At 46.5% G+C, this 22939-nt stretch overlaps 1 protein-coding gene across 1 annotated transcript; it reads left to right on the forward strand.

Moving 5' to 3' along the window:
* The first annotated feature begins 284 nt into the window (after positions 1-284).
* Positions 285-22007, forward strand: DHX33 (DEAH-box helicase 33). The gene is made up of 12 exons (XM_079797378.1): positions 285-734; positions 3376-3536; positions 4406-4633; positions 4828-4998; positions 7458-7643; positions 8284-8395; positions 9716-9875; positions 10043-10131; positions 12410-12537; positions 12929-13132; positions 15350-15436; positions 18231-22007. The coding sequence occupies exons 1-12, from the start codon at positions 467-469 to the stop codon at positions 18537-18539; spliced, it is 2103 nt and encodes a 700-aa protein (XP_079653504.1). The 5' UTR covers positions 285-466; the 3' UTR covers positions 18540-22007.
* Positions 22008-22939: the final 932 nt, after the last annotated feature.

Below are 22939 nucleotides of genomic sequence, written 5' to 3' on the forward strand. Positions count from 1 at the left end.
GCTTAGAGGATTAAATAATTGCAAATGTTTGTATTCCTCATTGATTTTTAAAAATTAAGCACTTTCCTTGAAAAGAGAGTATTATTGTGAGAGGAGAAGGGGAAACGCGTGTTTACTAGAATTAGTATTACCAGTACAATAAAACTGGAAGACCGCTTTACTAGCCAAGGAAGGTTAAGGTCCCGAGGAACCGTACACCCCGTCTTTCGCTGTGGTCGCTCCGGACCCTTTTCTTGTACCGCGGATGCCGCTCTCCTCGCCCTCAGGAAGTGAAAGCCTTCCCAAGCTCCCAGTGCATGCTGGGAGTTGCAGTCCCTTTCCTAAAGGCGAAAGGAGGCCGTGAGGTCTCCGTTGGTCGCCGGGAGTGGCTAGCACGTGGCTGGAAGGGGCGGCGCGTGCTGGCACCGGGCTCCCGGGACCTGCGAGCTGCCCGCCCTCGCTCCTCCAGTCTCTGCGCCCGCCCGTCATGCCCGAGGAGGCGGGCTTCCCGCCGCCTAAGAAATTCCGGCAGGGCCTTGGGCCTCCGAGCCACGACGGGAGGCGAGTGGTAATGCTGAGTGCGGGCGGCGGCGGCGGAGGAGGAGGAGGCCGGCGGCGGCAGCCGCCCCTGGCCCAGCCCTCGGCCAGTCCCTACCCCGAGGCCGTGGAGCTGCAGCGCCGGAGTCTGCCCATCTTCCAGGCGCGGGGGCAACTGTTGGCCCAGCTCCGAAACCTGGACAGCGCCATCCTCATCGGTGAGTGGCCGCGCGGCCACGTCCTTCCGTGTTCTCTGTTCCTGGCGCTGCGAGCACATTCTTTCTTGGGTGCCTCTCATCCTCTTTGGTTTGTCTCCACCAGAAACTTAACCGCCTTTTGGGTGCCGGGCCGGGAGAGGGGCCTCGGAGGAGTCTGACAGCCCTGCTCTGGGGGTGCTCACAGCCCGGTGGGAGAGAACGGGTGGAGGGGCTTACCGTGGGCTCTGGGCAGTTTGAGGGGTGCATCTGAGCCAGACTGGGAGGAGGCGGCGGGGGAGGTGGTCCCCAAGGGGGGCATCCTCCGGGGGGAGAGCTTCGTGAGAGGCGAGTGGAGGCGAGAAGCAGTCCGGTCGGTCTGACGGGAAGTAGCAGTGTCTGGTGCACGAACTAAAAGGCGGAGTTGTGAATTGGGGACCGATTACGAGGGGCTTTGATCCCCAACGTTTAAGTCAAAGGAGCTTCTGAAGGACCGAGAGGATGAGCCTCCAAACAGTGGAAGGAGACCCAAAAGAGCCTACATATAGTTAAAGGAATAGAGGGATAAGGAGCGGGAAGCCTGGCCGGTTTGCTCTGTGGTAGCAGCATTGGCCGCGGACTGAAGGGTCGCGGGTTGGATTCCGGTGAAGGGCATGTACCTCCGTTGCAGGCTGGATCCCCACCAGGGGCGCCTGCGGGAGGCAACCAATCCATGTGCCTCTCACATAGATGTTTCTGTCTCTGTCTTTCCCCTCCCTTCCACTCTCTAAAAATCACTGGGGAAATATATATATATATATATATATCTTGGATGAGGATTAACAAAGAGGAGGGGCAGGAACAGATGCAGCAATGAGGTCCAATAATATGTAGACCCCAAAAATGTCCACTGGATTTGTATTGATTGTGGACCCACTGCGCGCTATTTCAGACAAGTTGTGGGGTAGGAGCTGATTTGTCATTGCACTAAGGAGTAAGTAGGAGGTGAGGGAATGAAGGCAGTGGGAGGAGCTGGCCTCTCTTTTGAGAAAAAAGAGGGGCTGAGAGGAACTTGCAAGTCTGTATTAAGAGGTTGAGCGGAAGAACTCAGAAGAGAGGGAGGCTGAAGATGGAAAGCCGGTACTAACAGAGCTGAGCCCTGGCCAGCTTGGCTCAGAGACTAGAGCGTCAGCCTGTGGACTGGAAGGGTCCCAGGTTCAATTCCGGCCAAGGGCACATGCCTGGGTTGTGGGCTCGATCCCCAGTAGGGGGCGTGCAGGAGGCAGCCGATCAACCATTCTCTCTCATCATTGATGTTTCTATCTCTCTCTCCTTCTCCCTTCCTCTATGAAATCAATAAAGAAATATATTTAAGAAAAGGATCGATGGTAGTGCTGGTGTCCAGGTGCATTTGGCCCTACTGCAAACTCAGGGCTCCGTCTGCACAGTTGGGTTATTTTGCTTTATCAATGCTCAGTTGGTGCAGGAGCATAAGAGATGGACAGGGAGACATGAATCCAAGTTTGAGGTTTTGCCTGATGGGTTCAGCAGGATTGCAGAATAATCACATTCTTAGTCCATGATCTTGGCTAGATCATAGATCAGGAAGGATGGGCAGTCAGAGGGGAGAAAATGGGATAATAATGGGACTATAGAAATGTGAGGGTTAGAGAGTTGTAGCAAAGAGAGGAAAGATGCACCAGGTTGATTGAGTTCTTTGTTCTAAGTAGGAACCACGAGGGAGAAAGTGACATTAAAAGCTTACTGCATGCAGGATGCTTAAGTCCATGGAAGAGACAGACGGACATTCTCTGCCCTCCTGAAGCTTCTGGGGTTGGAGGAGATAGAAACATTTAAACCTGCAGACAGTGCAGGTTGGTCTGCTGAAAAAGAGATGAACAAGGCACTTCGGAGCATAGCGGAGGCTGCCAGTGCGGCCCCAGGGGAGCCAGTTTAGGTCTAGCTCATCCTGTGGCGTGTGCCAGGCCGGCATAATGAGAGCAGGCAGTTCATGCTAGTGCGGACAAAGGCAGCCCTGGTGAACGGGAGGAGTCTGTTACGGCTGCAGTACATGAGTGGATGTCTCTACCTGTCAGAACATATACATTTCACTTACTCTTTTGAGAAGTACATTTTTATATTATAGTTGTATTTCATTTTTTGTTTCACTATACTTATTGTTGAACATTTATATTCCAGTTTTTTGCTTTTGTGAACAAAGTTGAATAAAACATCTTTGAAGCCATATTTTTATGTACACCTTTAATTTTTCCTTAGAATCAGTTCCTGTAAGTGGAGTTTTGGGTCAAAGGGTATAAACTTCTTAAAGATTTTTCTGATATAATTTGGCCTTCTGAGAAGCAATTCCAGTTAACACTCCACCAGCAGTATTTGTGAGTACCCAGTTTCCTGTGGCTTTATCAGAACTTAGAGTATTTTTTAAAATTTTATTTTTATTGATTTCAGAGAGGAAGGGAGAGGGAGAGAGAGAGATAGGAACATCAATTATGTGAGAGAATCATTGATCGGCTGCCTCCTGCACACCCCGCACTGAGGATGAAGCCTGCAACCCGGACATGTGCCCTGACCAGGAGTATTTCCTTTTATCTTTCTCTTCTGACTTTGGTACATTTAGTTGGTGAAATTTGTTTCAATTTGCATTTAAATGAGACTTTTTTCTTTCCAGGGGAAACTGGCTCTGGGAAGACCACTCAGCTCCCTCAGTACCTCTATGAAGGGGGCGTTGGCCGCCAGGGCATCATTGCTGTGACCCAGCCTCGGCGAGTGGCGGCCATCTCTCTTGCTGCTAGAGTCTCAGATGAGAAGAGAACTGAACTCGGGAAGCTGGTACCTAATTTGCTTCTTTACAAAAATTTCTCCCTCCCCTGTCTTTTATTTTTCTGAACAAGACTTTTTTAATTTTTAATTATTTTTATTGATTTCAGAGAGGGAGAGAGAAAGAGAATCATTGATCGGCTGCCTCCTGCATGCCCCACACTGGGGATCAAACCTGCAATTGAACCGTGACCTCCGGGTTCATAGGTCGATGCTCAGCCACTGAGCCACGCCAGCTGGGCTGAATAAGACTTTATACAGAGCAAGCTTCTTTCTTGCCACAATGTCTAGGTCTTTCTCAGAGTTCTTTACCAGTTTCTAAGAGATCAGAGAGTCTGACAGGCTATCAGACCCATTTGCTTTGCTTTCAAAATCTGTTGGCGAGTTGAAGAAATTAGTTGTTTTCCTTAAGCATTTTTAAGGCTGCAGTATCTCTGTGTCTCTCTAGAAAAATTTAAAGCATTAAATTTTTGAGAATGAGTCCCAGAACTCATTCTCAAAAGATTATTTTTATTTGTGTGTGTGTGTGTTTATGTATTTATTAAGTTTAGATTTATTTGTGTGTGTGTGTGTGTATGTTTATGTATTTCACTTAAAAACATCTTGGATGTCTTTTCATATCATACATAGCTTCTCTTGAAACTATTAAGTAGCTGGGGGTAGGAAGCTAGTTTTAAATTCTTGGTCCTGCTAATTATAATTGCAGTTAAAGGTACATGCATGCCCACTGTCCGTGTCAGCCACCAGACTGCCTGCTGCCGGGGAGCAGGGCAGGTCAGTGTTGGTCTTGTTCACTGTTTCAGCACAAGTGCCTGGCCCGGTGCTGGTTGCCTAGTGGGTGTTCAGCATGCGTTTGGTGAATGCATGATTTCTCTGCGCAGGTTGGCTATACAGTGCGCTTCGATGACGTCACCTCAGAAGACACCAGGATCAAGTTCCTGACCGACGGCATGCTTCTGCGGGAAGCAATCTCAGACTCCTTGCTTCGGAAGTACAGCTGCGTCATTTTGGATGAAGCCCACGAGCGGACCATCCACACTGACGTGCTCTTTGGCGTGGTGAAGGCCGCGCAGAAGAGGCGGAAGGAGCTGGGGAAGCTGCCTCTCAAAGTAGGTGCAGCGCGCACGGGAGGAGGCCCGCATTTCTCCCTCCGTGTTCGCCTTTGCCCGTCGGCTTCAGAACCAGGGCCGAGTTCACCGTAGTGGGAGTGTCGGGTTTCATCATCCGCTTTTAGAGCTTGGGAGGGACAAAGAAAGGCTGTCGCCACGTTTGTTCCCCTCTTCCTCTTCCATCTCACACCCAGGTGATCGTGATGTCAGCTACGATGGATGTGGACCTGTTCTCCCAGTATTTCAATGGAGCTCCTGTCCTCTACCTGGAGGGTCGGCAGCATCCAATCCAGATTTTTTACACCAAACAGCCTCAGCAAGATTACTTGCACGCCGCACTTGTCTCAGTCTTCCAGATTCACCAGGTATGGGAAGGGGGCCGAGTCCTGAAAGGTCTGTTTTACCTCCCAGTTGATAGGGTACTCAGCCTTGGATACTGAACGAAATGACTTGGTGAGCCATGTCATTAAGATGAATCAGGAATTTGGCCCTGGCCAGGTAGCTGAGTTGGTTAGAGTGTCATCCCGATTTGCCAAGGTTTCAGGTTTGACCCTCAGGTCAGGTCACATACAAGGAGCAACCAATGAATGCATAAGTATGGGGACAACAAATTGATGTTCCTCTCTCTCTCTCAAATCATATAAAAATTTAAAAATTTTAAAAAAAAGATGAGTCAGGAATTTATTTACCATGTCTCTCTCTCTCTCTCTCTCTCTCTTTTTTTTTTTGTATCTCTTATTTTCTCTAAAAATAATTTAACTTTGACCAGTATCTTTCCTCACACTGTCTCCTTTGTTACATGTGATGCTTTATGGTATTTTCTGCCTCATATTAAGAAAACGTTGGTATTGACCCAGTTTAGAGTTAAAAAAAAAAAGAAAGAAAAAACTGCATTAGAGAAACATTTCAAATCTCTTCTCATTGTATTAAACAATCATCTCATTTTTATTTGTTTAATGTATATAAAATTGACTGTTTTTACCTTCCCATTTGCTTCCTGAAAAAATCTAGAGGCAGACTTTTTCAAATTAATTTTTTAAAGTGATGTGTGTGCAGTTTGAAGTTTAAAGAGTTAAGTAGTTAATTTTAAAAGGCTCACAAAAAAACAATTACTTTTACTCCCCCATCCCAGATCCTGCACTTTAGAGTAACCACTTTTAATTTTTAGCTGTTTCCCCTGAATATTACTTTCATATTTCTAAAATAACCTGCTTATATTGTTATTTGTTGACTTACTGATATTATGTTAATTTTTTACCATGGTAGATGAGGATTTAGAAAAATCCCTTCTCTACCTCTTGCTTCTCTCCTTCATCCTCTCAACATAGTTATATCACAGTGTGTGTGTTTTTTAAGTTAGATAGTTCTAAATTTTATTACTTGCTCTGCCACTTACAAACTGTGTGGACATGTAAAGTTTATATTTGATCTTAAACCTTAGTTTTCTCAAATGAAAGGTAAAGGTAAAAATTCTATCCATTTAAAGTAGCTAAGATGATAGTTCCACCTCGTCTGGAGAGGAAAGATTCCATGGCTAAAAATTCTGCAGTGTGTTTTAAATCTAGTGTCATATTTACAATTTTAGGTTCCTACATTGCTAGCAGTACACCACCTCAGTGCCTCATTCCATGCACACACAGTTGTATAAGTTTTCTATGTATGGCTAATTTTTCCCCAAGTGGTCCAAAGTCTCATATGCCAATCATGAATATTTGTTATGTGTTCAAACATATTCCACTTTTCCCAGAGTCCTTTATGCTGCTCTCCTGGGCCTCTGTGTAGCTGTCATCCTGGCTCTTTCCTCTGTCATCCTCCCGTGTTGAATCCCATTACAGCACCCGTGTCTTCCCAGCCTCCTGGCTGCATCGGGGAGAGGAGGAGACCTGGGGGGGGGGGGTTAACCACACTGTGCTCAGACTTGGAGCCAATCCCTGGATTTCCTCCCTCCCACAGCCCACCTCTGTGTTGCACCCAAGTCCTGAGCCTCTCTGGCTTCTCTGGGGAAATTGGTGCATCTCTTGTCACTATTCCCTTTAGCAGGCACCCAGCCTGGAAGGTCCTCTGCCCAGCCCAGTCATACACTCCCTTCCCCCATCTCTTCCATCTTTCAAAAATGGGTAGACACTTCTAATCTTTTCTTTTCTCCCATTGTGTTTGTCTTTCTGGGCTTATACCTTTACTGTCATCTTGATAGTATTTGGAGAAGAAGGTCAGTTTGCCTTGTTTAACTTCCAAAAGCCAACCTGAGGTGAGGCTTTTACCTGAGTGGCAGCTGCAGGTGCATTCAGATACATGTAGCTTTGATGAGTCCTCCCACTGATGAAGTTTTGACTGTTTTAGATTTCATCCTTCTGTGTGTCCCTCTGAACATTTGTCCTGTTAATACTGGCTAGCCCAGCCAGTGTGGCTCAGTGGTTGAGTGTCAATCTATGAACCAGGATGTCGTGGTTTGATTCCTGGTCAGGGCACATGCCTGGGTTAGGGGCCCTACTCCCAGTAGGGGGCATGCAGGAGGCAGCCAATCGATGATTCTCTCTTATCATTGATGTTTCTCTTTCTCTCTCTCTGAAATCAATAAAAATATATTTTAAAAAACAGTGGGTAAAAAATACATGTATACCCACATAAATATGTATTTACATACTTACATATACTCACATGTTATTAAGCATTTTTTCCGTTATCTTATCAAGCACTTGACAAGTATACCTGAACAGTCTTCAAAGATCAGGTGAATAAGTGTCTTGTTAACTGGCTGTTCTTCCCTTTACGAGGTGAAGCGCTTCTGTTAAAGCCTAATGATCCCACTTTCACTTTTGTACAGGAAGCCCCTTCCTCGCAGGACATCCTGGTGTTCCTCACTGGCCAGGAGGAAATCGAAGCCATGAGCAAGACCTGCCGAGACATTGCAAAGCACCTCCCAGACGGCTGCCCCTCCATGCTGGTCCTGCCTCTGTACGCCTCCCTGCCCTATGCGCAGCAGCTCCGCGTCTTCCAGGCGGCGCCGAAGGTGAGTGCACCACCTCCTCTGTCCAGCCCCAGCCCCGGGGACGCACGCGGATCCTTCAGTGGGGCCTGTAGGTATGCCTGGCACCAGACTCCAGATAAGGTATATGGGGCAGGATGCTCAGGCACAGAGACAGTAGCTGAAAAGCTGCAGGAATATAACACATAGCTACAGCTGCAGCTCTCTCAAGGTAAGAACAGGGAAACAGTTGTCAGGGGACCAGCGAGAGGGAAAAGGCAAAAGCTGAAAGGTACACACACTGCCTCTCATCCTCTCGGGAACTGGCAAGGTGGGTTATGATCCCATTTAATGAGCACCGAGGCCCAGAGCGGGGAAGTAACTGCTCCAGGGACACACAGTAGGTAACTGGCAGCGCCAGGGTTCCAGCCCACATCCACCTGCTTCTGAATCTTGTGCCTGTGCCGCTACATCTCATCGCCTCAAAATAAGCTTTTAAGACTGGAACATCCCCTCTCTCCCACCCAGTTTAATGGCCCACCATCTATATTGATAACTGTCATTAGTAACAAAGTCATCTCTTCTTGATCATGAGTGGATTATGGAAATTAATGGTGAGGACTGTTTTAAAACTTCTGAATCATGTGTGTGTCATACAGCTTTCTGGTTTTCTTCCTCCTTTTAGGGCTATCGCAAAGTGATCATTTCAACCAACATCGCTGAAACCTCCATAACCATTACAGGAATAAAATATGTAGTTGACACGGGCATGGTTAAAGCAAAGAAGTATAACCCTGGTGAGAACTTGTAGCTGATGACTGTCTCTCCTGTGTGTAGTGAGCACCCACTGAGTTTCCTGTGCTCCCCAAGTCCCCCAATGAGCATTTCATGTTTGTAACTACCTGAGATTTGGGTGGCAGGCCCCAAAAGTGAGAGTGCAGGGGCGGATCCCGAAAGGGGACCTGAGACAGGTATGCGAGACGAGAAGGCAGGGTAGAAAGAGAAGGCGAGGTTTAACAAACTTGGGAACAGGTGTCTGAGGCCCTGTCAGAAGGTGGGTGAGATGATGGCACGAGAGCCAGAGATAGCCTGACACCACATCAAAGCCTCTCATCGGAACTTTGAGCTTGGCGGGGTCAAGCTCCAGGTTTCCCAGAATTCCCTAGGCTTGGTGAGGCACTAGCTATTCCTGAAATGTATGCTCAGTGGGAAGTTCCTTCAGTCATTTTTCTTCGTGTCTGTTGTATACCTTGCTTCATTCTACAGAGGATTTGAGGCAGCTGAAATTACCACTCCCGGATATTTAATTAAAATTCACTGAGTGCTGCCTTTCACTTGTGTGTCTCTTAGAGATAACATGCGGTAGGGCTTGGTTCTCAGTGCCTGGCACAAAATGTAGCTTTATGAAGAAAATCTGTCTCATTTACTCCTGCAGTAACACACATGGTCTCTCTTATCACGGAGGTGGGAGGGAGGATACAGTATGTATACAGGGCCTGGAGGCATTTCATTTCTGAGTCATTGATAAGGTGACAACTGTCCTCGTTTGCCAGAGACTGTCCTGGTTTGGTCACTGAAAGTCCCAAGTCCCAGGCCAAATGGGGTGGTGGTTAACCATATGATCTAAGCCAGACCTCTGAAATTTACTTTCCTGTCCCCCTTCTATAAACATGAAGTTTTTCTGATGTTTTATTTTTTTTAGTGTATTTTTATTGATTTCACAGAGGAAGGGAGAGGGAGAGAGATAGAAACATCAATGATGAGAGAGAATCATAGATTGGCTGCCTCTTCCATGCCCCACACTGGGGATAGAGCCGCAACCCGGGCATGTGCCCTGATTGGGAATCAAACCATGACCTCCTGGTTCGTAGGTCAACCATTGAGCCACCCAGCCAGGCTTTCTGATGTTTTAATAACAGATTTCACAGTGTCCAGTACCAGGCCTCGTTTCCTGCAGAACAGTCTGGTTTTGTGCTTTCTGCTTTAGCCTTGAGTTTTCTGACTCGGTAGTGCAGAAGGGATCACTGGTGCTCTGAGGAGTGCTCCCTTTGTCCGCACTGTAGAAGCAGTTTATGTGAAGGACGGGCAGACACTAATGTGGGCCACTCTCCCTCCAGACAGTGGCCTGGAGGTGTTAGCTGTGCAGCGGGTGTCAAAGACGCAGGCGTGGCAACGCACCGGACGCGCTGGCAGAGAGGACAGCGGCGTCTGTTACCGGCTCTACACAGAGGATGAGTTTGAGAAGTTTGACAAGATGACCGTGCCAGAGATCCAAAGGTGGGCCCGAGATGCCCCGCACCCCTCCATTTGCCCCACACCTCCCTCCCTGCTTGCTCAGGTCTCAACGGAGCTGCAGTCCTCACTGACACGCCTCAGGGGTGGTTCTGACTCGCCGGCTAGAGGATCAGGGGGAGTGAACAATGCACGTCTCTCACTCTGCACAGGTGTAACCTGGCGAGCGTGATGCTGCAGCTCCTAGCCATGAAAGTCCCCAACGTGCTCACCTTCGACTTCATGTCCAAACCGTCTCCAGGTGAGTGGAAACTTCAGTGGAGTGGAAAATTACAAGTAGACAAACGACAGCAAATGGACTGTCAAAAAAGTATTTTAGAGGTGTCCTTTGGTTTAGTCTGGTGGAGAACATTAACTGTCAGAGGTGTCTGAGACCATGAAGGATAGATTCGGTGCCATCAGCAACATCCCAGCACAGAGAGTGGCTTCAGAATTGTACTTAATTTTTTTAAAATATGTATTTTTATTTATTTCAAAGAGGAAGGGAGAGAGAGAAAGAAACATCAGTGATGAGAGAGAATCATCGATCAGCTGCCTCCTGCACACCTCTCCCCGCTGTCTGGGGATAGAGCCCGCAACCCAGGCATGTGCCCTGACCGAGAATCGAACCATGACCTCCTGGTTCATAGGTCAATGCTCAACCACTGAGCCACGCTGGCCGGGCTGTTTTGTTTGTTTTGTTTTAAGTAAAAACTGATGGGCATACAAGGGTCCCACCCCCGATCTTCAGGTTCTTAGTTTCCTGTTCCCAGAGCAACCCCTGACCATTTTCTAATTGTCTTCTAAAGAAATTCTGTGCATATGCAAGTGTGCATGTTGTCTTTTAAAACACAAATAGCAGTACACATTGTGCACTTTTATACACTTATCCCCCCCCATTTTATTGAGATATAATTGACATACATCACTGTATAAGTTTAAGGTGAACAGCTAATAATTTGCCTTACATAGATTATGAAATGATTACCGCTTATAAGTTTAGTTAGCATCCGTCATCTCATATAGATATAATAAAAAGAGAAAGCAAAAGAAGAAAAGAAAAACATTGTATTTTTTATTGCTAAATTTCTACACACTAAGGAAGACATACGTGTAAGGTAGGAGTAGTAAAACCAGCACCCGTGCACCCCTCGCCAGCGCCGTGAAGCCCCCGCACCCTCTGGCCACACTCGCTGCCTTCCCACTTCCTCAGGGAGCCGCCTCCCACATTTTGTTCGCAGTCCCTTGCTTTTCTGCAGTGTGTGATTCTGCGGGTGTGTGTCCCTAAGCAACGTGCTGTTTCTGTTTGCATGTTTCTATGTCAGTTCCTCAGTAACCTTCCCTTCTCATTCATTCTCTTTTGTAAGGTTTGTGTTGATGCATTTTCACCGCCGAGTGCTATTGCATTCTATGAATAAAGCAAAATGCACTTAGCCATGCTCCTGTTGACTGACACATTTGTGCATTCTTTTGGCACCTAATATATTTTACAGATCGTTTCCTCTCAGTATGTATGTAGTTATTACATCTTAGGAGAGCGTTTTATTCTTTAGTAGGTAATGCATTCGCATGGCTCAAAGTTAAAGACTATAAAAGAGTGAGTAGTGAATAGTGGCCTTCTCAGCAGGGGCCCTGGTATTGATGTGGGGTGTGTGCTTCTAGAGACACTGGTCCCTGTCCATTGTGTGAGCACGTCTGTGGGGAATTATTTATTTATTTATTTAATATTTTTTTATTTGTGGGTGAAATTCTTAATTAAGTGTATCATTGCTGGCTTTAAAATTTACAAACATATTGCCAAATCGCAGACCATTCTTCTTTTCGTTTTTGGGTAAGAGAACATGTATGTGTTAAATCACAGGGCAGAAGAAGTAATTTCCACAGGAAATGGGCTGAGGAAACGAGTTCTAGAGGTAAAGGCAGGGCCCTTGGAGTGAGGGAGCTAGTGATGGCCTTCCTGGGACGGGGAGAGGGAGGCTCACGCGTGCTCCCAGGAGAGAGCCTGCAGACCATTCTTTAACCCTTTGCACTCGCTTGCTTTTTTCTCGATTCCTGCTACCGATGCTAACCATGTCGAGTCACACTCGACATCCGAGTGCAAAAGGTTGAAAAGGGAATTGAGCCCTGGCCGGTTTGGCTAAGTGGACAGAGCATTGGCCTGACCACTGAAGGGTCCCAGGTTCGACTCCGGTCAAGGGTGCATGCGTCCTTTGCAGGCTTGATCCCTGGCTGTGTGCGGGAAGCAACAATGGATGTGTGTCTCTCACGTTGTTCTTCTCTCTGTCTGTCTCTATCCTCCCTTCCACTTTCTCTAAAAAGCAATGGAAAAATGTCCTTGGGTGAGGATTAACAAAAAAATGAAATAAAAAGGAATTGAACTGAAGAAGTGGTGCATTAACAGCTTTGAAAGTGTGTTCGGGGGACAGTGGTGGTGTGATCTCTGCTGTGGTTTGATCAGTTGTGAAGTTATCAGAAGTACTGAACTAGTTGCAACTTCTTTTTTGGATTTTTGGCTCCTTTTCTATGTCTCTGTTTTTCAGATCACATTCAGGCGGCCATCGCGCAGCTGGACCTGTTAGGTGCCCTTGAACACAAGGATGAGCAGCTCACCCTGACTCCACTCGGAAGGAAGATGGCAGCATTTCCCTTAGAGCCCAAATTTGCCAAAGTAAATGATGCCCTCTCTTCAGTCCCCTTTCTGTACATTACAGGTTAGCCATCCCAAAGTAGACTTCTAAATCCAGTGCTTCTAGATTAACCTTCACTTTTCTCCTAAATAATTGTCCTCTCCTACGTGTGTCTAACACTGACTTATGTTCTATGTGGGCTTAGAACTCATTTTAAATCATGAGCCCTACCCACAAGGAGTTTGGAATCCTTCAGGAAAGACAATCATTTGTTCTACAAACAAGTGAAGTAACATTAACACACAGTCATGGTTTTAGAAACGCCTGCCCTTTAACGCCTTAGAAGGGCAACTACAAAAGCAATATACAGGAATACTGTATTCAGAGCCAGGAAGAATTTTGGTTAACGCAGTTTTTAATTTTGACTTGCAGACCATCCTCCTGTCCCCCAAATTCCACTGTACAGAGGAGATACTGACCATTGTCTCCCTGCTGTCCGTGGACAGCGTCCTCTACAACCCGCCCTCCCGGCGGGATGAAGTGCAGGGCGTCCGGAAGAAGTTCATATCCAGCGAGGGCGATCACGTCACCCTGCTCAATATCTACCGGACCTTCAAAAACTTGGGTGGAAATAAGGTGCGCTTTGCTCGTTCCTCTTCTCCAGTGCTGCCTCTTTTCGGGAATGTCGGCCGGCCTTTATTTGCTGAAGCATCTAAAGAGCCACAAAAAGAATGTCAGATATCATTTCAGAAAGATCTTGTACAGGGACAGTACCAGGGAACAAAGGCGATTTCTGCCTTTTGCTCCACTGTGTTTAACTCGTATTTAATGTGGACAAATTAGTTCAGTAGTTAGTGACCAGTTTCTTAGCTACAAAATGGGTTTTCCCCACCTGCCCCTGACTTTCTTCATAGTAGTTTTTTCTTGTATGATATTTCAGTTCTTCAGACCAAGATGGAAAACAGCAATATATTGTTTCATTTATCAGTAAAATCAGTAATTGTGCCTTGGTGTGCGTGCTTAACTTGCTCTGCATTTTAATGCAATCAATTCTTAAAAAAAACAGCACCCACTTTTAGCAGTTGTGAACCTTTTGCTCTGTTTGTCTCCATTTATTTTTAAGGACATAAAACGCTGTAGATTTTATGCAGCAAAGGCCTGCACTGCTCCTTTCCCTGGTCCCGCCTGCCTGTGAGCCCTCTGTCCTGAGGGTGGCATGTGCTCCCATGGGTGGCCGCATACCCTCACTTCATATCTGAGCATGAGATGCTACACATGTTTGCAGCTTGTTTCCACGTGCAGCACTCCTGTGACCCTCTGTGCGGGAGGAGTGTTTCTCTGGGATCCACTCTCAGAAGTGGACCTGCTGGTCTTGGCAGCTGCATCCAGCTTTCCCGGGCGAGCACGTGGCTCCCCAAAGCTGTCAGCCCCTCTGCACTCCCCCTAGTGATGTATGAGCTTCCTTTCCCACCATCATCTCCAATGCTTAGTTAAAAGGACTTTAACTTTTACCAAGTTGATGGATTAGAAATAGTATCTCAGCTGTTTCACTTACTTTGCCTAGATTCCTCAAGAGACTGAGAGTCCTTATATAAGATTATTGGTTACAAATCATTTCTGTTAAAACTGAGTTGTCTGTTCATAGCCTTAGTCTATTTTCTACTGGACTGTTGGTCTTTTTCTTACTGATTTATAGGAGGTTCTTTTTTAAAAAATGTTTTTATTTAGTGATTTTAGAGAGAAACATTGGTTTGTTCCACTCATTTATGCGTTCATTGGTTGATTCTTATATGGTATGTGCCCTGACCAGGGATCAAACCCACAACCTTGGCATATCGGAACAATGCTCTGACCAACTGAACTACCTGGCCCGGGCCTGTATTTTTTTCTTTTTAATATATTTCTTTATTGATTTCAGAGAGGAAAGGAGAAGGAGAGAGAGATAGAAACATCAATGATGAGAGAGAATCATTGATCGGCTGCCTCCTGCACACCCCCCACAGGGGATCGAGCCCGCAACCCAGGCATGTGCCATTGGCTGGAATTGAACCTGGGACCCTTCAGTCCGCAGGCTGACGCTCTATCCACTGAGCCAAGCCGGCTAGGGCAGGGCCTGTATTTTTTGTTTGTCTGTTTGTTTGTTTGTTTGTTTGTTTGTTTTTAAAAACATCCATATGAGAGAGACACATCGATTGGTTACCTCCTACATGTGCACCAACCAGGGCCAATGATTGAACTTGCAATCAAGATACATGCCCTTGACCAGAAATTGAACCAAGACCCTTATGTCCCCGGGCCAATGCTCTAACCACTGAGCAACTGGCCAGGGCTGTTGGTTTGTTTGTTTTTAATATATTTTTATTTATTTCAGAGAGTAAGGGAGAGGAAGAGAGAGAGAGAGAAACATCAATGATGAAAGAGAATCATTGATTGGCTGCCTCCTGCACACCCCCTACTGGGGATTGAGCCCACAACCAGGGCATGTACCCTTGACTGGAATTGAACCTGGGACCCTTCAGTCCACAGGCTGATGCTCTATCCACTGAGCCAAACCAGCTAGGGCTGTTTTTGTTTTTTAATATATTATGCAGATACTTACCTTTATTGGGTGTAGTGATGCAAACATCTCAGTCTGTAGCATTTTTCATAGTGACTTGACATAAAAAAAAAATTTTGTTTTACTTTTATTTAAATTAATATTTTTTCTTATGGTTTATGCTTTTTGATATAAAGATATTTTTCTATATTTTGGGCAGCTAAAGTTTTCCCTCTAAATTCAACTCTGTTCTAAAAATTATATTATTTTCATTATAGAAATGAGAGGATTGAGATATCTCTTTTTCTCCTGTTCAGGATTGGTGCAAAGAGAATTTTGTCAACAGCAAGAATATGATGCTAGTAGCTGAAGTCAGAGCCCAGCTGAGGGATATCTGTGTAAAGGTATTCTTTCTTCCTACTTGTTCTTTGAGGGACTAAGCTTTCATTTTTTTCTAGGTAAAATTTTTTAATTGCTTATAGCTAGTGATTACAAAAGAAACTCTTATCGTGTGAAAATTTTTAAATAAGAAAGAAAGTAAAAATTATCCACAATCCCATCTCTCACCATTTTGGTCTGTTTCCTCATAGTCCTGTTAAATGTTTTTTGCATACTTAGTTACATTGTATGTATAATTTATATTCAACTTCTGTAAACTGCAAAAGTATTTTCCAATGTTATTAGAATCCATCATAAGATTTTTTAGTAGGAATATATTTATTCTTTTCAGATTACATAAGTAGTGCATAATTTTTACAAGTTGATACAATGCAGAAAATAGTGATATAAAATGCAGAAAGTTTCAAAGTCTCCCATAACTCTGCCTCTCTAAAGATAAACCTCTGTTAACAATTTGATGTAGATCCTTCTAGAATTTTTTCCTGTGTATGTGTACATATGCACATGGATACATATTCATAATGTTTTCTTCAGAACGTAATTATGATGCACACTTTGTTTTACAACTTGCTTTTTTCCATGTGGTAGACATTTTGAACACTTAGTGAGTCTGGGATGTCTCTCAGTGTCTTTATATGTCCATCTTACTCTTTTAGTGACCTCATAGCTTTTCATTGTGTCCTCCACATTTTACTTACCCAAGCCCAGGTTATGTCAGAATGACCATCCTCCTACATATATGTTTGTGGCCTAGTGCAATAGAATGAATGATGAATTCATGGATAGTGACATTAGGTCTTGATAGTTATTGCCAAATTGTCTACCAGAAAGTTTTCTGTTAGCTTATATTCCCTCTCAGAGTAGTGATGTTTTAAAGTCCTGTGTATATTAATTGTGTGACACTCTGCATCTTACTCGGAGGTGGGGGTAGTTTTGTGAGCCTCTCCTGTGGTTGAGCACAGGAAGTGCCCATGTGCTGTCGTAGACATCGCCGCTGACTGTCTTCGTGTGTCAGGTCTCGCTGGACAGCCCCAGTGCAGGCTGTCTGCACGTCCCTGGGAGAGCTGTGGCCTGCGCCCAGCCTGTGTCTGCTGCCAGCGGCCTATTGTTAACACTTAATGCTATTTCTTCTCGAAGTAGCCTGTTGTGTTCTGAATTTTACACGTTTTCCCAAACCCCTCTTGCACTTGAACAGTTTGCCTGCCAGACCATCTCTCAGCTTCGTGAGTTTTCTGTTTATTCATGACATTAGGGGTGGTGCTTCGCTGTTCTGATGGAAGAAGCTTAAGTGACTGACCACGTCCTCTTTATATGCCGGACACTGGCCAAGGTCCCAGAGGTTTACAGCTGCACTGACACTAAGTATCTGGAGGAACAATCTGGAGGGGCAATCCGACATACATATACACATATATCTCCTGTGGGGAGCCAATGATAATTGTAATTATAGAAATGGTTTTTGAAGTACTTATTAAGGCACCATTCTAAGCACTTTTCATGTGATTGCCTTATTTGAAATCCTCACTTCACCCTCTGTAAGGTTGATTCTGTTATTATTCCCATTTCACCAATGATGAAACTAGAGCCCAAGGAAGTTAAGTCATTTGCCCCAAGTCACAGAGCCAGTGAGTGTGGAGCTGGCAGCCTGGAAGGAGAGACCAGTTAGCAGTGGGACTCTGGGCTTCCTGGAGGCGGTGATACTGAGCTACCCCCTGACAGATGAGGAGATAGTGTCTTCCTCAGGCCAGGATCAGCTGATTGCAAAGAACAAGACACCTTGAGCCACCTTAAAGGGGAAAAGGGGGGATAAAGAGGTGCCTTTGGAATCTGGGCAGGAAGTAGTCCAACCCCAGTCCATACAGGGACTGGCATGAGGAACCAGAAAAGGCCACCGGGAGCGAGGGCAGCTTTCTGAGTCTGCTTGCCTCTTGTTTTGGGTGCTGTCTGCCTGCCTCCTTCCCCTTTTCACCTTCCGCCTCAGCACAAGCGATCGCTTTCCCTGGCCTCCCATTCAAAACACAAACAGGAATTGCTCAGACTCCAGATGCCCGGGAGAGAGAAGCTGGCCAGTGTGGTCAGGCAGTGCAAGCCACTGGTTGGTTCCGCTGTGGCCTGGGGTGTAAGGTGACGTGGCCCCTCAGCAAGGGTGGGAGCCAGGAGACTGCCCGCTGCCGCTGCCACTGCCGCTGAGGGGTGCTCCGGCTCCTCGCGGTGCACATGTGAAGGCCCCTCCCTTCTAGGAGCGGGCCTAGCGGGAAAAGGCAGCTGAGGACCGCAGATGCTCGGGAAGGCTCGCTCATTCACACGTCACAGCTGGAAGCCTGCATTGCTTTGCAGGGAGCAGTGGAGACGGAAGGTTTTCGGGGTGCGGAATGACGGAGCTGGTAGAGGAAGATAGCTGGCGGCAGTGCGTGCGATGGATGGAGGGAGGGAGCAGGCGAGGTGGTCGGTCGAGGGAAAGGCCTTTCCTTCCCGCAGCGTCCTGGCCATGTTTCCATGGGGACAGGAGCTGGCTCTCCGTGCCTGGCTGGCTTGGCCCCTTACCTGACTGTCTCCCTCCTGGTCCTCACTCGCCGGGCTGCGGCTTTCCTAGTTTCAGTTCACCCTCCTTCCACCGCACCTCCTCCCCGCCGGGCTGGTCTCTAAGGTATTTGAGGAATCACCTCCAAATGGCAACTTCCAGGCCGTTAGGCTTGCAGTGTGGGCTGCGTGTCGGGGGCAGGTGTTCCAAATGCTGTGCAGTGCTGAGCGGCGTGTATGTGTGGGGCCTTCTCCAGTTCTTGCTTCCTCCTGAAACAGATGTCCATGCCCATGACGTCATCCCGAGGGGACATGGAGACGGTCCGCCGCTGCCTGGCCCACAGCCTCTTCATGAGCACCGCCGAGCTCCAGCCGGACGGGACCTACGCCACCACGGACACGCACCAGCCGGTGGCCATCCACCCCTCGTCCGTCCTCTTCCACTGCAAGCCAGCCTGCGTCGTGTTCACCGAGCTGCTCCACACCAACAAGTGCTACATGCGCGACCTCTGCGTGGTGGACGCCGAGTGGCTGTACGAGGCCGCCCCCGAGTACTTCCGCAGGAAGCTGAGGGCCGGCAGGAGCTGAGCCACCACAGCCATGCTCCTAACTGACTGCCCGCTCGGCGCCTAGAGAGGCAGCGGGTTTTAACCTACCAGACCCTGCCCGACTTCCTGGAGCTGACACGTGTCTTTCTTTAAACTCCTGAGGCTGAATGAATCATGTAGACGGGTAGATACTATTTATACCTTTGAAACCTCAAAATTGTGCTTTAGGTCCTTGCTGGGTGACTTTGGGTGACATAGTGAACTTCGGAGCCCCCGTTTCTTAGATGCCAAAGGGAGCAATAATCCTCATAGGGTTGGGGTCATGAGGCTTAGAGAAAATGAAAGATGAACAATGAATTGTTGGCTTCATCTTCCTGCTTTTTACATAATGTGAATTGAGTACCACAGGCTCCCCAGTTCTCGAGACTAAGGGACTTTCTAGAAGGGGACTGTGGGAGGGCACAGAGCTGTTGTCTTGGATCTATTTTAATGTCTATCTGTATAGAGTATTTTTTTAATCCTCGCCCAAGGATATATTTTCCACTGATCTTCAGAGAGAGTGGGAGGGGAGAGACCGACAGAAACATCAATGTGAGAGAGACACATTGATTGGTTCCCTCCCGCACACACCCCAGCCAGGTCAGGGGTCAAGCCTCAACCAAGCATGCACCCTTGACCGGAATCGAACCCTTCGGTCTGCGGTCAGTACACTAACCACTGAGAAACCCAGCCTGAACTGTACAGAGTTTTTTGGGTTTTCTTAATATGGTTTTACTTATTTCAGAGGGAGAGTGAGATAGAAACATCAATGATGATAGCGAATCATTGATCAATTGCCTCCTGAATGCCTCACACTGGGGGGTCGAGCCCGCAACCCGGGCATGTGCCCTGACTGGGAATCAAACCATGACCTCTTGGTTCATAGGTCAGTGCCCAACCACTGAGCCACGCTGGCTGGTCCAGAGTTTTTCAGTAGAAAACGTAAGAGGGTGAGATCTGTAGACGTTTCGGTGGGGAGGTGCTGGCCGCTTCTGCTGAGCCTCTTCCTCAGGTGAGGACGCTTGCTGCCTCCGAGCAGAGGAGTGAAGCAGCGCCTGTGGGTTGCTGAGCTGAGCATCTTCGTCCTCGGTGCTTCTGTGGCGGACATCCTCACCTGCCCTTCCGGGAGACGTGGACGTTTCCTGGGTGAAGGTTGATTTGTATCTTCGGAACCATGCCAGGTGTAACTGCGGGAAACTGGCCCGGAGGGTGATGGCCCGGCATACAGCTGCTGTGTCTCTGTAATGGCACGCAGAATGTGTGAGCAGAAGGAACGACTCCGGGCTACATTTCAGCCACTGCTCTTCTGGCAGGGCCACTGGTCAGAGAGCTGTTGGGGTGGAGGGAGAGACGAATGGTCCATGAGAACCAGGCAGCATTGGCTCACCCCATTCACAACATCTGGCGGTTATATTCTAGCTTTCATTTATTTTATCTTTTTTCCTCTTTGGGACTTGGGGACAACCTGGGTTTGTTACTTCCTAACAAAGTGGCCATCGCTCTCCAACCCTAGTGTCTACATTTCTCAGAGGGAATTGGTGGTTCTCCGTTGTCTCTTCCTATCCTCTTTTTTTGAGAAGGGAAGAGACATTAACAGTCCTTCTTAGCTATTTAGTTACCAAAAGTGACTGGATGTCTTGTCCCAGAAGCAGCCAAGATTTAGCCTTTTTAATGTGCTTAATTGGTCTAAACGCGTGTGCAGTATTTTGGTCGTTACGCACAGTGAGCCATGCCGCTTCTGTGCGAGGGGCCAGCTGAGAGCCCTGCAGGGGCAGCGCACGGTCTCCGCACTCGGGATCCAGGGGACTCCGAGACCGTCCCATCGGTGCGTGTCTGCCCGCCAGGTCTGCTCGGGCTTCCAGCACGCGCTGGGGCCCTGGGGAGTCCAGCTCTTACCTGGTGCTCAGGCACTTGACACTTAATTGTTAGAAATGTTTACGTTTAGGCCGAATAGGATTCAGCAGATCCGGTGTACCCTATCTCAGTGATTTCCAACCTTTTCCGTCTCATGGCACACTGAAATTCTGCGGCACATCAAAAAATATATTTTTTGCCAGCCTGACCCAAAAACTAGGTATACTTTCGATTCATTCACACTAGACAGCCATTGTATTGGCTGTTGTCTTTTTTTTTTTTTTTTTTTTAATCTAAGGGAAAAGAGGTCAGTGCCCCTGACTAAATAGTCAGGTATTGCATGTTTTAAAAATTCTTGCAGCACACCGGTTGGAAATCGCTGCCCTATTTTATTGAATACTTAGACTTTTAGCAGGCTCTTCCTCAGATTGACTTGTTTTTACTGTTGCTAACTTTCGGGAAAGTTTTTCAGAAGGTTTTTAAAGTGTATTTTTTTTATTTATTTAATAGAGGCCTAGGATGTTTAGCCCAACTTGGTAAGAGAAAATGTATTTTTAATAAAAAATTAACCATGTTGGTAAAAAAAAAAAAAAGCGGGGCGATATATCATGTCCCTCCGCAAATTCTCTCTCTTAGAATAATTGTGTCCAATTGAAGTACTTTAAGAGTTTCTGGAAAATGTTTATTCTTTTCTAAGCAGGAATAAGGGATAGATAGCTTCTAAGTAGCTTTAATGTTTCTGTACAGAAATATGTTTATCACTGTAACATTCTGGTAGACCTTTAATACAGTAGCTTTTTATTGGGCTTTTTAAAAAGTTAATTTTTAACATAGCTGCTCAGGGATTACATCAGATTGGAAAACCCATTCTGACTCCACATGTTCCTACAAAGAAGTAAATGGTTACTTATATTGAGCTGCAGGGGATAGTACATTTTAAACTTAAGAAAGTTGAATGTTTCACAATGATGTTGCAATGTGATCTTGAGCTACTCTTTTTCAATTGGTAAAACCTCTTTTCCTGTCTGCAATCCATGTCTGGGTGAATCACCAGCTCCCATGAGCAGCTTCATGTAAATAGGTGCACTCCAAGCAGATTGCATGCCTGCTACCGGTGTTGATCTACTTCCAGGAATCGTGGCACGTGGAACATCCGAGCAACACAAATTCCATTACGGGGAAAGAACTGTAAAGTTCTCTCCCGACACCTGGTCCTTGTTAAAAACCCTTGCTTAATGTTGCATCTCTGCTGGTTGTAAAGAGATGCCAGAATGGAGACAAGTTTTTGCTCTGTGGGTAAAACCTTTATTTAAATCCATTTAATCCAGCATCAAGAACTGCTTGGAACCGTGGCCAGGCATCTAAGATACCGTTCCGTGAGCATATAAGGGAGCACTGCACCTGTCCGGGGAAGCAGGATTCAGTTATATCTTATTTGTTCAGAACGTAATCTGCAGAGGGAAAAACACAGACAAATCAAGCTGGTTCAGGTTTATGGTGTACTTAGAGAATCTGATTTCATTCAAATAGACATAGCTTTACAGAAACATCTGTTCTTGTATTTAATGCTCAAATTTGCACATGACTATCAAATTAATTAAAAATGAATCTTGTACATGATGTGTGTGGCTTTCTTGGGTCTCTTTTTTCCGTATTTACAGAATGCTGTTAAGTATTAATCTTATCTTTGCCACGAATTGGGAAAGGCTTACTTTTTTGGTACCTTATACATATGTATCCTATGTGTCCTGATATGGTAGGAACATCAGTTCTTAACCTAAATCTGATGTAAGCCATAGCTTCGTGCCCCTAGAAATATAATGTCCTATCAGAACCTGGGAGCAAGCTTGGAGGGAATGGTGAGGGGAGGTTGCAGGAATTAACTGGGGATCCTGCTCTTCAGGAATAAGGGGCTGATAGGCTGAGGGGAGGCAAACCAGCAGTGCCAGGACATTTCTCCGGAAAGAAGAATGAAGTGTAGGGGGGAAAGGGAGGAGGGGTGCACAGGCATGATTTCCTATCTGTTTCACGGGAGAGAGAAGGAGGTTCAGGAAGGCATCTTAAGGGAGATGACCTCAAAGGCTGGTCTTTAGGTTTGTTGAGAGTGGCAAGAAAGAGTACATTCCACAAATTCCACATAGTAACAGAAAGCCTGGTGTGCTTTTGTTATCCTCACCCAAGGATATTTTTTCCATCGATTTTTTTTTATCTTTAAAATATATTTCTATCAACTTCAAAGAGGAAGAGAGAATATCATTGATTAGCTGCCTCCTGCATGCGCCCCAACGGGGGCTGGGGATGTAACCTGCAACCCAGGTACCTGTACCTTTGACCAGGAATCGAACCCGTGACCCACTGAACGACACCTGGTGTGCTTTGAGACGGTAGATGGACATTTGGAGTGTAAGTAGCCACTGGAGAGAAGTGATGCTGGCAAATTAAACAGAAAGCCTTGTACACCAGACTCAGGCCAGCTAAAAAGTTCAGTTAGCGGACTTGACCCGGGGAAGCTGCGCCGCCGGAGGGTCCCAGCAGAGGGCGCGCTCC

Source organism: Cnephaeus nilssonii, assembly GCF_951640355.1.
Source record: "Cnephaeus nilssonii genome assembly, chromosome: 19".
NCBI classification, from domain to species: domain Eukaryota; kingdom Metazoa; phylum Chordata; class Mammalia; order Chiroptera; family Vespertilionidae; genus Cnephaeus; species Cnephaeus nilssonii.

Coding starts and splice junctions, on each gene's coding strand:
- DHX33 (XM_079797378.1), top strand. CDS start 467: ATGCCCGAGGAGGCGGGCTTCCCGCCGCCTAAGAAATTCCGGCAGGGC. Junction 10,132..12,409: donor CATGTCCAAACCGTCTCCAG/GTGAGTGGAAAC, acceptor TCTGTTTTTCAG/ATCACATTCAGGCGGCCATC. Junction 15,437..18,230: donor TGAGGGATATCTGTGTAAAG/GTATTCTTTCTT, acceptor CTCCTGAAACAG/ATGTCCATGCCCATGACGTC.